The 15,703-nt window shown below is 43.0% G+C and overlaps 1 protein-coding gene across 2 annotated transcripts; it reads left to right on the top strand.

The window, feature by feature from the left end:
* The first annotated feature begins 1,554 nt into the window (after nt 1-1,554).
* tmem192 (transmembrane protein 192) lies at nt 1,555-12,945 on the top strand. 2 transcript variants are annotated; one of them, XM_054780090.1, is made up of 6 exons: nt 1,555-1,703; nt 2,252-2,401; nt 2,502-2,763; nt 2,836-2,958; nt 11,322-11,427; nt 12,420-12,945. In XM_054780090.1, the coding sequence occupies exons 1-6, from the start codon at nt 1,677-1,679 to the stop codon at nt 12,532-12,534; spliced, it is 783 nt and encodes a 260-aa protein (XP_054636065.1). In that variant the 5' UTR covers nt 1,555-1,676; the 3' UTR covers nt 12,535-12,945. The 2 variants fall into 2 exon arrangements, with proteins under 2 accessions (XP_054636065.1, XP_054636064.1); XM_054780089.1 differs by lacking the exon at nt 12,420-12,945 and having other exon boundaries at nt 2,836-11,330.
* Nucleotides 12,946-15,703: the final 2,758 nt, after the last annotated feature.

Raw genomic sequence — 15,703 nt, 5'->3', positions numbered from 1 at the left:
GAGCTGTTACAGGTAAGGAGTGGGGAGCAGATAAACAGTCACTAATATACTGTATATATATATATATATAGAGCTTTGATGAGAACAAATATAGATTATGGAAGTTTTGTACATGGAGCTGCAGCTAAAACACATTTAATGAAAATAGAAAGAAATATTCACAAAGCATTTAGGATATGTACAGGTGCAATCACATCAACACCAATGAAAGCAATGCAGGTGGAGTTAGGAGAAGTAGCGTATGACCTGAGAAGAGATCAACTTATGTTGACATACTGGAGTAGACTTAAAGGATGTAGGCATGGACATCTGGCCAAGAATGTGATAGAGGAATGTTGGGAGTATAATACAACTAAAAGTAATAGCTTTGGGTCGGTAATTAAAGATAAAATAGATAAATGTAACATAAAAAATATACATATTAATAATTCTACACCCATAAGCAATATTCCTATCTGGCTATTTCCTAAACCTGAAGTAGATATATATATAACAGAGTTTAAAAAATAAATGGAAAGATAGTGAAAAAGGACATAAGGCAAGTCAATATATTAAAAACAAATATTATGGTTACTTAGATATGTATACAGATGGATGAAAAAGTGAAGGAGGGAAGGTGGGGATTGGAATCTATGTACCAACAATGAATTATAGCATCATTAAAAGATTACCTGACCAGTTCTCGGTTTATACAGCAGAAATGATGGCAATTATTATAGGCTTGCAATGGATAGAGGAAATCAAAGCAGATAGAGTGCTATGTTGTGTGGACTCTCTGGCAGCATTATATAGTATTAAAAATATGGAATCAAGTCGAGAGGATTTATTATTAGAAATACATCAATAAATATACCTGCTGGTAAAGACGAAGTAAAGGCAATAATCAAAAAACAAATGATGGAGAAATGGCAAAATAGGTGGGATGAGGGGAGTAGCGGGAGAAAGTATTATAAAGTACAAAAATCTATCAGTGCACAAGGGGTGAAGAGAAAAAACAGAAAAGAGGAAATAGTGTTAACTAGGATGAGGCTCAATCACACCGGGTTCAATGACACCATGTTTTTGATAAGGAAATGTAAATCAAAAGTATGTATGGAGTGCAAAAGTATAGAGAACGTAGAACACATATTACTACACTGCAAGAGATATAGGGAAGAACGTGTAACGTTAAGGAAAAGAATTAAGAAGATAGGAAGGGAATGGAGCATTGAGGGTATCTTGGGAACAGGTGGGGAGGGGGTAAGAGATATACAGAGGGCAGTGATAGAATATTTGAAGTACACAGGATTATATAATAGAATATAGATAAGTATTAGAATATTTTATTATAGGTATTATTATTAGGATTATTATTAGTAGTAGTATAAGTAGTATCCTCATTATCTAAGTTAGCATAAAGTAAGATACTGTATATGGCCCATGTTACATACTCTGGTACAGTAGGTGGCGGTATGCACCTTTTAAAAGTCATGGTTGCAACCCGCCATTAAACTAAAAGAAGAAGAAGAAGAAGCATTCAACGCTATCTAAGTTTGTTGCTTCCGCCTTTTGGTCATGTGATCTTGTCACGCTCTGTACGTCCAGTCTGCTGTAGTTAGCAGCTAGCCTTTCACCTGCTAAATGCTGTTTGTAAAATGTCACTTCTGCTTTGAAGACATCGATTATTTTACAACAAAATGGAATCAAAAGGAACTTTTAATACTGTATGTACCCGTCATTCGATCATATCAAACAGTCGCCACGTCGATGTTTAGCTGTATGTTTGCAGCTGTGTATTATTAGCCAGGAACTTAGCTAGTGTGCTGTAGATTGTGTTGTGTGTGTGTGTGTATATGTATGTATATATATATATATATATATATATATATATATATATATATATATATAAAAAAGCCTGGTTTGTGTATAGGCATGTCCATGTAAGTTGTTATAACAGGACTCATTTATGCTAGTTTGAATGGCAGTCACGTGTGACGTGACACTTTAGTCTAAGATAGCACATCATGAGGTAGCAATATCAGACATCAGATTCACTACAATAAGATTTGGGTTAAACTATGCCAGAAGTGTTAACGACAGGTAAGTGTGGTTACAAGACACACACTGTACGTTATATGCAAAGAGCTATTCACACCTTCTGGACAATTAAGAATCTCCAATGAAGCTAACATGAAAACATGCAAACTCTACATAGAGATGTTCCAACACAGACTGGAACATTGTTCAATGGCTGTTTGTGTCTTACAAGCAGGCAGGATCCTCAGTGGACATGACGCGCAGCGACGAGGAGTCCATGGTGGACGGACCTCTCATTTCGGCCGACGCCCTCCACTCCGCCATCAGGAGAGAGTTTCACACCGTACCGACGGCCTGGCACGCCGCCCTGCTCTCTCTGTTGCACGTAGGACCCACACCCTTGAAACATAATGACAGTTTGACTCTGGAACAGATGATTTTCTATTTGGCGAAAGTGTTTTTTGAAATGCAGTTGTGTCTTGCAGGTTGTGTTTGTGGTGCTGTCTGTGTGTGTGGCGGCGCTGTGTGTGCTGAAGTTGGGCCGGGAAGATGTTTGCACCAGTGTTTTGGGTCCGGTGCAGGGCGACAGCGTGGTAGTCTTTGGCAAGGTGGGCCTGTGGCTGCTGGTGCTCTTGTTCACCTGGTGCGTGCAGCACCATCACAGTCGGGCCCGGTGCAGAGGCTACCTGAGGTTCTACAGACAGACGCAGGGACTCAAGCACCTGCCTCTCACCGTCCACTCCGCAGGTCTCAACTGCATTGTGTCATGATGTCCACTAGATGGCGATACTGGAGTGTGTTTTTTTTGTGTGTCTGCAGGCAATGTGATGCTGTTGGTTGTCATGGCTGCGAGACTGTCACCCACTGTGCACGCCTACATGCTGCTCAGCATTCTGGCCTTGGAGCTTTTGGTGGCCTTGCCCTGCCTCCTCTATTACACAGGTCAACTTTTTTACAATTTTTTTTTATTGCTGACTTCATCACCCTCGCAACCAAAAAAGCGCCTTGCAATGTTTTTAACGCATACAGATTCACTTTGCCATAACTGCAATGAAACCTCTATGCAGGGTGGTGGCCCACATCTAATTTGCTTATATTTTAAAACTATTCTCTTAAAAATAGCAGAGGTACAACATTGGTATAGCTGCACATTACTTACAGATACAGCCTCCGAGGCAGAAGCCTATTAAAACGTATGCTCTGTATCGTACAGTGGCCGAGAAGTGCAAAACACTTATTACAATTACCCCACCCGGAAGGGGATTGTATCCCTGTTTTACCCTCATTATTCAAATATTTGATCTGTTCCCTCTGCCTGGTAAGTACCATGTAACTGTTGCAGATATAACAATGGGCGGAGCGCCGTCAAGTGCAACACCTTTTGTTTTTAATTTTGCACAAAGGCACGGGGTGGTGGAGTATTTCATCTGTTAGCACAGCAAAAAAAACTCAACAAAAGGCAGGGCGACTGTTCATCATGTGCGTCCAATTGAGAAATTGCGTCTCTTCCTGAATTTGCACAGCCATCAGAGGCGTTTGACTCGCTTTATTGTCATATCCTTTACACCACATGCTTCAGTTCCTTTCTGTCTTTATTTGCGTCACGTGATGTTTGGATGAATCTTATTGATTCAGCACATTGCAAACCTCCAAAGACCTAAGCTACCAAATCAACACCGAAGCGCTAGCCCAGGGGTAGGCAACCCACAGCCTCCTTTTTGTGGCTCCTTTCCTTCATGACAGAAAGAGGGGGAAAAAAGGGTATTTATTCATGAAATTATTTTTTATATATTATTTTACTTATTTTATGTGTTGGAGTTCGAAGTGAAACTTAAACATCAAATGTAAAAAAATTGATCATTTGTCAATTATAATATGCTTCCCATCCATGTCTATAACCCTTGCCTTTACCTGCAGGCAGCTTCTTGCGCGTGCAATCCCCATGTTGTTTTTGTTCAGCAGTAGTTTTGGTCTTGGAACTCTGCCATGCAGGCCGTTTTTGCCCAGTGTCTTTCTTATGGTGGAGTCATGAACACTGACCTTAACTGAGACAAGTGAGGCCTGCACTTGTTTGGATGTTGTTGTGGGGTCTTTTGTGACCTCTCGGGACCGGTTGTCACTGCGCTCTTGGGGTCATTTTGGTTGGCCGGCCACTCCTGGGAAGGTTCACCACTGTTCCATGTTTTGGCCATTTGTGGATAATGGCTCTCACTGTGGTTGACTGGAGTCCCAAAGCTTTAGAAATGGCTTTATAACCTTTTCCACACTGATAGATCTCAGTTAAGGTATGTTTTTTTTAAATTATTATTATATTGAAGTAGGTTGCGGTTTATTTAAATTTTACACAAATGAATACGTGAAGGACTCAAAAAGGCCTCACAAACTGCACTTGTGTTTGTTGTATTCTGCTGTTGTAACAGGTCAAATTTAAAAAGACTAACTCTTGTGTTACGTTTGTCGCTTCAGACTATTTTTCTTTATTATAAGACAGAGCAAAGTGTCTCTTTTCAAAGTAAAGGTTGCCAACCCCTGCACTAGCCTAATGCAAAGTGCATACGCACAACAAGCTCGTGTCCTCCCATCATCACCATGGGCTTTACCAGCATGGTACCAGCGCACATGTAAGATGAGCAGCAGTAGTGCACACACACACACACACACACACACACACACAACCCCCTAACACTGAGGACACATTCACATGACAATGGCCACCCTGCCCTTTTCAAAGTGGACAGCATGACAATCAGGCATTCAGCTCCATCTTCCCAACCTCTTATTCACTCGCTCCCTCGGCTGATCTGCTGATTTTTCACTTTGGGTGCACGACGCAACACAACGCAACGCAATGCAATGCCGTTCCAAGCTCAGTGATGACGCTCCCCGCCTTTGTGCCCTTCTCCGCCTCCCGGAAGCCAAAGAAGAACACCTCAGCTAAATGTAAATGACCCCCATCTTTCACTGTTCACGTCCCTTCTATCACAGCTTAACACAGTTTTGTTTTGTTTTACCCATAATTCTTTCATTCACTCATCTCAATGCTTACGTACAAAAACAAGTAGTTAGTAGAAGCTTGCCGCCTAATCCAGAATGAAACGAATATACTGCAAACAATACAAAATACACACTTTTAACATATTCATTGTACTATAAAAAGCCACAAATGTTTTTTTTTTTTTATTAAAATATTTATAAAAAGTACATTTGGAGATACGTGCTGTTTATCAGGCATTGGAGGACAAACGATCTCATATTTAGCCATACTTTTAGCAAAAAATTGTTATTTAAAAAAAGTAAAAAAAAATTATAAGACAAATCAATACATTGTCAAATCTACAATTTAAAAACAATATATATTTATAAATTAAAATACTACTGTGGGAGAGTCTGTTAAGATGAATGAAAGGCCAAAAATACACAGACAAATGCATACAACTTGTTTTAATTAGTGATATAAATATTTCTAAAAACTAGGTTTTTTTATATGCACATGCTGTTTTTCAGTGTGTTATCTTCATATTCAGGCTTATGATCAGTAATTAAGATCATTAAAAAAATCAATCAGCTTAAAAGTACTGGGGGAAAGTGGCAAAGTGGCTAAAAAATTAAAAACAACACATTAAAAAGACCAAAAATGTACAGCTAAAAATTAACTCTGTCTTATTTGCAAAATAATATCAAATCTGTGCAATAATAAATGAATAGAGTGGCTAGAAAGTCATGTGGGAAATACAGTATATAAAGATTAATGCACATGCAAGATGGGAAAAAAACAAACTCAGAACAGTTGTGCACGTTTTGGTGAGTGTAAAGCACATACTACAGTATATTGTTGCAAGCAAGTCATATGAGCATGAGGAACATTTATATACATTAATTCACACACAGACTTCTTTCTTCTTCTATGGTTCGGGACGTCACGTTGGTTGCGTCTGCGTGTCTGTTCACAGCGCCTCACGTAGGTGTGCCTTGTGTATTGCATCCTTTTCACCCAGTCATCCTTCCCATCTGGATGCAGCTACTATGTACTAATCTTGTGCAGTATGTACGCCAATGCCAGGACAGAAAAAACAAAAAAGAAAATCAACTTTCCGGTGTGGACGGAGCCTGAGTGTCTGAAGTTATTTTTCTTTTATAAGCGTATATTAGCATGAAAGGATGAGAGGATATTGATAGTGAAGACTTGTGTCTTGAAAGGAAATCCATATTAAAGGAGTGTTTGGCCGCCACGGGGCGCAGATTGGTGGCCCAGATACCCGAGAGCCAAGCAGGTGGAGATAAGGCGGGGGGGTGGGCATTCGGGCTGAGCCTAGCCAAAGGGTAGCCCTCAGCAACTCCACACACACACACACACACACACACATTGTCCCCACATTTACAGTGAGGGGGTCAATCCATGTGGTTGACCACATTCCAGCGCAGATCAGTGCAGTGAGCCGCGACGCAAACCCAGCGACGCCTCGCTGCACAACCCTTCTAAAAGCACAAATCAGCTGACACACACACATGCATGGTCAAGGTGACGTAGATGCTTCGAGGGTGGGGGTGGGGGACCCTCAGAGTTGTCCAAGGAGCCAGTGAGCGGTCAGAATGCCTGCAGCCATCAAGACCATACAGGAAGGCCTCGTTGTACTTCCCTTTGAAGTGCGTGCTTGATTGTAAGTGTGCGTGTGTGTGTGTGTCTTTGAGGTGTGCTGTATGTTTGTGCCTCTCATTTGAACATGAATGCACTCATGAAGCTCTGCTCTCCAGACCTCCATGCACATCAAAGCTGCATGTTGGCCTTCAAAGGCTTCACTTGTCTTACATCTCTCACTGCACCGCATGGCCACCACCCGCTGGAAGCACTGCAGGGCGCGCGCACACACACACACACACAAACACACACACACCTCTGCATGCCAATGAATTCTTGCATTGACAGATGAAGATGTAGCATTACATTTTTTATTGTGCTTGGAGTTTGCAGTTGAGGAGTTGACAGGGTAATACACAATGTTGACAATGTAATACACAAGGCACACCTACGGGTGGCGCTGTAAACAGACACGCAGACAGAACCACGTGACACACTAAACCATAGAAGAAGAGAGAACGCATGCACGTATTTCGCTTTCCAAGGCTGGTCTAGACTAATGAAAGGGGGGAATTACCTCTGTGAGTCATTTTGGGAAATAAGACAAGAAAATATCGAGTGGAGTGCGTCGTGTCTGTCCACATATTCACATATTACGCTTGCTTGTCATCAAAGCTCACTTCGTGACGGGTCGGCGATGTCACTGTTTTCCGAAAGAAGCGCGTTGCTTGTCTACACAAAAACAACAAGCCGGTGTTTTCAGATTTTCCCAGTGTGGAAACCATTTTCAAAAAATACAATTTCGGGTCACCCAGGCCACCCACGCCGTTTCTGTGTGGATGAAAGGCTGAAACCATAAATACTTTGTTTCCGTGTGGATAGCCCCTCGTTGTCAGTGGTGTAGTGCTACTACTCATGTTTGGCCTCTACTTGCTAGCTTAGCAGACAGACATGTTGTCAATAAAGATTCCATTTCAGAGCCTTTACTTTGAAACGTCAACAGAGAGAACTAAAGCATGTCAATCATGACCAACATACAAATCATTTCATCAATGAAATGTGCTCTAATCTTGACTGACGTAGTAGCAGTGGGTTTATGCTAATCATCACAGTAGTGGAGTTCAGTCTTCCTCCTTGAAATGTAACGCGTGTCGCAGACCAACTCGTGCCGGTGGCTGCGTGGGCCGACCGTTGGCACCTTTTTGCAGCCTCATTGTTATCACCTGGAAATGTGCACTCATCCATGGCTCATCGGCGTTCCTCAGATCTGGCCAGCATCCTGGTCTGAGCACTCTGACAAGGACGTGCCAAATGTGGCACCTCTTTTCAACTGCTCCTCCCCAGCCTCCTCCCAGCATCCCGCCATCGTTTCTTCATCCTCATCGTGCCTTCTTCAGATTGGACTTGACAATAACATGACTGCAGATCTCATGAATAAACAATACAGTGGTACCTTGGTTAACATCCGCCTCCGGTTAGTACGTTTTTCGGTTAACATCCCATATTTTTTTATCAAATTTTGCCTCGGCTTGCGTTGCTTCCTCCGCGTCCAAAATACCGTCCGGTTTGTTTACGCCTCCATCTTGGATCACTCACCCAAGACGAAATCTCGGAGACTTCCAATCGTGGGCCGCAGGCACCACTTTAGGGCAGCAGCATTTGTTTCTATCAGAGTTGTGGAGATACACGCGATGGAACTGGATCGTACCGAGGCAGGGGTGCAAGACCTCCCAATTTTACGCCTCAGAAGAGAAGAGCGTCATCAGTTCAGAGGGATGTAAATGTGACGGGTGCGGCTCATTTCTGCTTCCAACAACAAGTAAAGGCATCATTAATTATTGGCGTTTTCAGGTCAAAACAACAAAGTATTTTATCCTTTCAGCCTCTCATCCACACGGAAACGCCGTTCTGGCGGACCTGAACCTATTTTTTGAAAACTGCTTCCAGAGTGGGAAAAACTGAAAAGACTGGCTCGTTGTTTCTGTATAGACGAGCAATCTGCTACTCTTTTAAAACGATGACGTCAGCGGCCCGTCGCCATCACAGCGCCACACGTACTGTAGTATGGATGCAACTATTTACTAATGCAACACTGTGTGGACACCATTGTTTTTCCAGAAAATAATCTCTGGAGCGTTCCCATGTGGACATGCCTTAAATGGGACGTATCCATACTCGAGTGTTGTCTTTCCTTTAAAAGCAGTGTTGGTCTTTGGTAGCCTTGTCTTTAGTAGTAAGACTAGTGGAGGTGCGTAATTCCTGCCAGGCAGGAATAGTCGAAGTGAAAGGTGCCTGATCAGTCTATTGTGTTAAAGGGCCCTCTCACACAACACAAGTGTTTACACACATTGAGGGCTTCATTATGCAGGAATGCGCAGCATTTCTTTGTGTGGAGGTGCTGCCATGGAGCAGAGCAAAGATTTGTCCTCTTTAGAATCTCCCGGACATTTTCCTCTGACTAATGACACTGGAGTCTTCCCAGTACCCCCTGATAACCACTGACACCACCCAGTCAGTCTTCCATGTTCATCTGCGTCCCTCAGACAGCAGGTGAGCAGTGATGTACTGTAGGTAGCACACTACATTACACTACAATCCATTATTGTTTGGGTGAGACACACACTTTTTAGCCTTCTGTCAGTTTCTGCGTTGTGTCACGTCTGTGTTGCGTAAGTACTGGAATGAAACAAAACCAAAAGCACAATCTAATAAATTGTTGAAGTATAATGTCATGATGCAGCGCTGTACTGGGTCCTGTGTGTCTTGCAATATTGAAATAGCTGATGGCGCTTCATCAGGGTTTACCTATCAGAACTGAGCACCACCGCAGGCGACTTTGCACTTGATCTATAACCATCCCAAATATGCCTGTGAATACTGTCATTCATCCGGGCCGTTGTATTCTCAGGACATTGAATCTATTGCAACGTGACTGTTCAGGTTGTCTTAGAAGACATTTGGCCTCTCATCTGAACAGGCTTCATCCGTTCCTGCTCAAAGACCAGGTGGGACACACACTAGTCAGACTAGATAGGATACCTCGTTCCAGTCTGACGGGTGTGTGTGATGAAGCTTGCTTGGATGAAAGGACAAACGTCTTCTAAGACAACGTGAACAGTCCATTTGTGATGGATTCATTGCCCTAAGGATCCCAAATATGGAAACAAGCTAGTTTTCTGCAGAGTACTAATGATTTAGCGAGGGCACACGGCACTGTTATTCCTGTTCCAATGGACATGCACGCTATCTGCTTTCTACTTATAATTTGCCATGTTCTTCCTGGTGTATCAGACTTCTTCTTCAGGAATACACAGTGCACTTGAACGCCTCATTAGCGTAAAGCGCTTATTAGGAGGTCCGAACACACATAATGAATTTGTCTTTCGCACATGTGTCAATGGAGAGCTGAGACACTGCAGGTTTTCTCTCCAACCAGTTCCTCCAGCAGGTGATTTCATTGAGCTCCTTCCCTCAAATTTGATGGAGGTGTTGATCATTAAAATCACCTGTTTTAGTGGCTGGTTGGAAAGAAGACCTGCAGCGTCTCGGCCCTTCATGGCACGAGTTTGACACCCCTGGTCTATTGTCTCCCAACTCTAAAAGAAGCACTATCCATTCTTCAGAGACTGAGTCACCAACGTGTGGATACTTTGTTTGGGCACTGTTTGGCTGTACAATAACTGAAACATCCCCCAATACATCCATCTTCTTCCGCTTTTCCGCGATGGGGTTGTGAGGGCAGCAGCCTCGGCTCCTCCCGGCAGATCCCTCGGCATTCCCAGGCCAGTTGGGAGACATGGTCTCCCCAATGTGTCCTGGGTCTTCCCCGAGGCCTCCTACCAGTCGGATGTGCCCAGGGGGGCGTCCAGGAGGCATGCTGGCCAGATGCTTTGTTTGAATACTGTTTGGCTGTACGATAACGGAGCCATATTTTTGTCAAAAACTGGGCTGTACAAACAGTATCGGTATAGGTGATACTGGCCCTGCATTCACTTGATATTACATTGATACCAAAAATTGTAGTAAAGTCGTCCCTCGTATATAGCAGTTAATTGGTTCCAGGCTCGACTGCGTTAAGAGTTTCCACAGTATAGGATTCAATGTTAACAAACAAAATATTTCTGTAGTTACTACTTTCTAAATAAATTTTTTTAACATTATTAGAGCCCTGTGGACATGAAATAACACCCCATAGTCACTTTTACACTCCTATTAGAAGCCAGAAACTTACCACTTCCACACGGAATGGGAGGATAACTTTTTTCCGGTCTGTGATGTGGGACATACCATGGCTGACTTCATGCAGTGTTATGGTAATGTCATGTAAGCTATCGTGTCATTACTGCCACCTAGTGACCACAATCCTACATATCACTTGTATTTACATGACCAATAATAATAGACCATAGTCAATTGGATATACTGTAGTATTGCCATGCCTGTGGAGTGACACACGTGGACTCCTGCGCTCACAGTACGCTCCACACCTTGACGCTAGGCCCGCCCCTGCCCCCCTTGAGTAAAGGTGTATGTTTAGGGCGTGAGAATTAGAGCTTTAAGTGCAGGATATTGCAGCCCGTAACAACTAAGTGTGGGTTATAACAGCCCGTGTGTGTGTTTTTAGAAGAAGGTGAGGTTTGGAGAAGTGTAAAAAGTCATTAGGCAGTGCAGGCAACTCTCGCTGCTCGTTGGTGTGCTGATTTGAAAAGGTTTCATTTCATTTCACCAGTCATAGTCATGCGCTTCAACGCCGACCGAGCCACGCCTGACGTCAGCCAGGAGGAACACTCGCACAACTTCAGTGTCAGCAGCCTGCCCACGGAGACCGGCTTCAGGTAGGTAGATATGCCCCTCCACCTCCCACCCCCCCAACACACACACACATGATTGCAGCTGTAAAAGCGTCTGGGCCGTGCTTGTTTACACAGAAGTTAACAGGGCAGCTAACAGTGCTAAAGGCTGCATGGGACTTTTTACTTGGCTTTTATTGCCATCACTGCTCGCTCACACCGACTTGGTTCCATGCCGGCTACCCAAAAATGAAGGCACAAGTATAACTGTATAGACGTACACCTCCAAAGAAAACCTTGGAGCCAACAAGCCGAGGTGTAGTTTGTTCAAAGTGCCCACGCCACAAGCTTGACCCTGATGAAGAACCACAAAAAAAAATATATAAAAAATGTTTAAAAAAAACCAGCAAAAATGGTAAAAAAAAAAAAAAAAAATAGAGCAAAAGACACAATGAGGAAAAAGCTGAAATGTTGATGCCAGCAACCAATAACACAAAGCTTTGTACTTAAAGACAAAGCTTGACATAACATCACTTATATTTACTACAAAATAAATACACACACACACACATATGTATATATATATATACATATATGTGTGTGGTCACCAACACACACACATATATATGTGTGTGTGTGTGTTGGTGACCACTGTGCTACAGAATACGGCAAGAGACTTTCGTGCCAACCTTAACGAAAGCCAACATTGCCGCATGTCACATAGTAATTGTGCCTTTCAATGTAACTTTTCAAAGAATACGATTAACATGCGCTTCACTTTAACTTACGGTTTGCTTTCTCTGCTCCCGTTCATTTGACGCTGATCCTGTTCCCACAGTACTTCCAAGCGCACCAAAATGCATCACATCCCCTTATAAATGCCACAGGATGTCAGCAGCTGCATTTTGAAGTATCACCAGTAGGGATTGTTCATAAATAATGGCCTTGTGGTCAAACGAGAGCTGGCTTTCTCCTTGACACTTTCTCATGCACTCCAAATCCTGATTTATTTAAGCGTGTGTGTGCGTGTGTTGCAGAGATATCTCCAGCCTGGAGGAGGTGGTGGAGAAGCAAGCGGACCTGATAGAATACCTGAAGCAGCACAACCGCTCGCTAAGCAGGAGGCTTCTCAACCTTAGCGCTCAGCACTGACTGACCACTTTTTAAAGACCACTTCAGGGAACAATGTGAACGCGTACAACGCGCCCTCGCCTGAGATGGACTCATAAGGCTGGAGGGGGAGGAGCTGCACTGAAAGTGGCGGACTGTTAAAGAGAGGAGGAGGACGAGTCGCGGGTCACAGATCAGAGGTGAGGTGGGGTGGGGGGTGGACAGGGTGGGTGTCCCATGGATGCTGCTGCTTGCTACCGGGAGAAACACACCCCCAAATCCCCATTTAAAAAATAAAAAAGAGAAGACATGATCTGCACTGAGAAGGATGCCATCTGACTGAAAGATGACATGGAAATAATGCTGACATAGCACAAACATCCTTTTATTTCTATCAATATGTTTTTGTATTGTTGTTTTTGACATTGATGCTAATAAATATTTTCTCTCTGGCGTTTGTACAAAGCAGCAAAATCGGACTTCTGACATTTAAATCGATGCCAGCTGGTTGGGGTTGCATTTGTTTTTTTAACATTTATATCGGCTTTGACCGCGTGTCACGCAGGAAACACCATTGATCAGTCTTTACTTTTACTGGCCCTCCCATGAGCTCACCACTCACGGGAGGGGCCCAAGGCGTCGGGTGCAGAGTGAGCTGGGTGGCGGCCGAAGGAGGGAACCTTGGCGGTCCGATCCTGGGCTGCAGAAGCTAGCTCTCGGCACGTGGAATGTCACCTCTCTAGTGGGGAAGGAGCCTGAGCAGTCAGGCCCTGTAAGTAAGATAAATGACATGACAGGATTATATATGCAGCATATTTGGATGCATTAACAGCTCCAAATCAACTGAAAATGTCAATCCAGCTAAAATGTGGCACACATCTGAAATTCTAATGACCTAAAACTAGTTTAACAGTAGCACAACATTGGAATGACACCTGAACCATGTTACTATGAGCAATGATGGGTTGCATTCAGACACTACGACACCACGTCATTTTTTAAGTTGCATGTGAAGTGTGTTTCCCTGGATGTGCCAGCATACCGAAATGCAGCAAATTGTACTCGTGCAGTAAGAGTTAGCTAGTGAGCGATAAGAATATCCACTTAATGGTTTTCTTTCGTCTTTCTGGTTATTTAGACCACACATAATAAAGATGTCGTGATATTTGGAGTGTCTCATAAATTTACGACTTGTATTCTCGAAATCTGATTATTTTAACACTCGGTCCTAACAGGCATTTTCTCGTAAATGTGCGACTTTTATTCTCCCAAATGTACAACTTTCATTCTGGAAATCTCTGATTTTTTAATTTTTTTTTTTCAATGTGGCCCGAATACTCGCAGCCCGTCGTAGCTCCGTCCATCTGTCAGCCATTAGAAGACAGGAAGTAGCCTGCTAGCTAATGATTGTTTTCCCACATTGACGTTGTACTTACATTATGGCAGCGTTTACTGTAAGTATTGATAGCCTACGATATATCGAGCATTGGCCATTTATGTTTTATTAAACACGCTAAAGCCACAGGTTAGGTAAGTGGTAATTATTATTGTTAGTGTGCTATCTTGGTCAAACATTTCACCTTTTGCTCTTTGCAACGTGGCTTAATCATTGAGTCATTTTTCTAATTTGCCACATATGGAGAAATGGTGTAATATGGTGGAATATCTAATACCTCAGGCTGTGAATAGAAACACATTAATGGCGGTAACTCATTTATGTTGTGACTTAGGTTACATTTTTGTAGTGTAATTTACACATGCGCACCAGAGCTAGCACGCTTCCCTGTTATGATGGCAGCGTCCCACACGGTCACACTTTTCTAACCTCACTGTGACCTGGACACGTCGACAGCAGTGCGATTCCAACACCACATACTGGTTGTATCTCCAACTCGCACACGTCTCTAGCCCCTTCATCCTGGGAAGCACACGTCCTCATTCTCATTGCAAGAACGCCAGATGCATTCAGGGACACTACGAACATCACAGAAACGGCTTTATAATGCGTGTGTGCGTGTAAACAGGAAGATAAAGAAAAAGATGAAGTGGATATTCTTATCATTCACTTTGTAACTCTTAATTGGGATGTACAATTTGCCACATTTAAGTATGCTGCAAAATACACTGAAAACAAGTACATTTACCCTAAATTACGTGAAGTCTTTCAACGCAACCCCCTCATGACGCATAATAACACGGGTTAAATTGTGGTTTAAATGTTCTGCTGCGGCCACACGGTGGTCTAGTGGTTAGCATGTTGGCCACACAGTCACAGTCTGGAGATGGGGAAGACCTGGGTTCAAATCTCCCTTTGGCATCTGTGTGGAGTTTGCATGTTTTCCCCGTGTGTGCGTGGGTTTCCTCCCACATTCCAAAACATGCATGTTAGCTTCATTGGAGACTCTAAATTGTCCATAGGTGTGAATGTGAGTGTTTGTCTATATGTGCTATAGGGTGCCACCAGTTCAGGGTGTACCCCGCCTGTCGCCCAAAGTCAGCTGGGATAGGCTCCAGCATGCCCCCGACACTAATGAGGAGAAGCGGTATAGAAAATGGATGGATGTTCTGCTGCTATGAAAGAGACTAGTGTTAGACAAGCAGATGTTTAGGCTTGTGTGCTATCTTTTAGGCTGATGGACATATTGGGTTGGTTTGGAGCTGTTAATGCATACAAACATACTGTATATCATCCTGTCCTGTCTTGTAGCTTTCTCTTCATTAAATACAGAACAAATGGCCATGTTTCACACAGTTGCCAGATAGTCTTGCCTTTGGAACCCCAAAGACTTGTTGGACAGAATCATTAGTCTTTAAAATGTAGTAGTGGTCTTTGGAGCAGAGGGTGCCGGTCTTTAAACCGGAGGGAGGGTTAGTCTTTGGACCATACGGGTCGGTTGCTGGGCCAATCTGTTCAATCGATTGGATTTTGAACAAAATAGCTTTGGTCTGTAGGATTTGTCTTTAGAGGATGACTCTTTGGGTGCAACGATTGCTTTTTGGACAAAATGATTTGTTTTTAAAACGTAGAGTCAGTCTTTGGACCAGGTAATCTCTCGTTGGATGATTAATCATGATTAATTCATTCAAAAAAACTGTGATTAATCTGATTTAAAATTAGACAGCCCTACTAATAACATATCGTGGAAATAATGAATAATATTTTTTAACATGCTGAGGGCCAATAAAAAATGAGCTGTGAGCTAATTTAGCC

This window comes from Dunckerocampus dactyliophorus, chromosome 6 (assembly GCF_027744805.1).
Source record: "Dunckerocampus dactyliophorus isolate RoL2022-P2 chromosome 6, RoL_Ddac_1.1, whole genome shotgun sequence".
Classification (NCBI taxonomy): Eukaryota; Metazoa; Chordata; class Actinopteri; order Syngnathiformes; family Syngnathidae; genus Dunckerocampus; species Dunckerocampus dactyliophorus.
This window is presented reverse-complemented; position numbering and strand designations above follow the sequence as displayed.

Coding starts and splice junctions, on each gene's coding strand:
- tmem192 (XM_054780089.1), top strand. CDS start 1,677: ATGGAATCAAAAGGAACTTTTAATACT. Junction 1,704..2,251: donor CAAAAGGAACTTTTAATACT/GTATGTACCCGT, acceptor TCTTACAAGCAG/GCAGGATCCTCAGTGGACAT. Junction 2,402..2,501: donor CCCTGCTCTCTCTGTTGCAC/GTAGGACCCACA, acceptor TGTGTCTTGCAG/GTTGTGTTTGTGGTGCTGTC.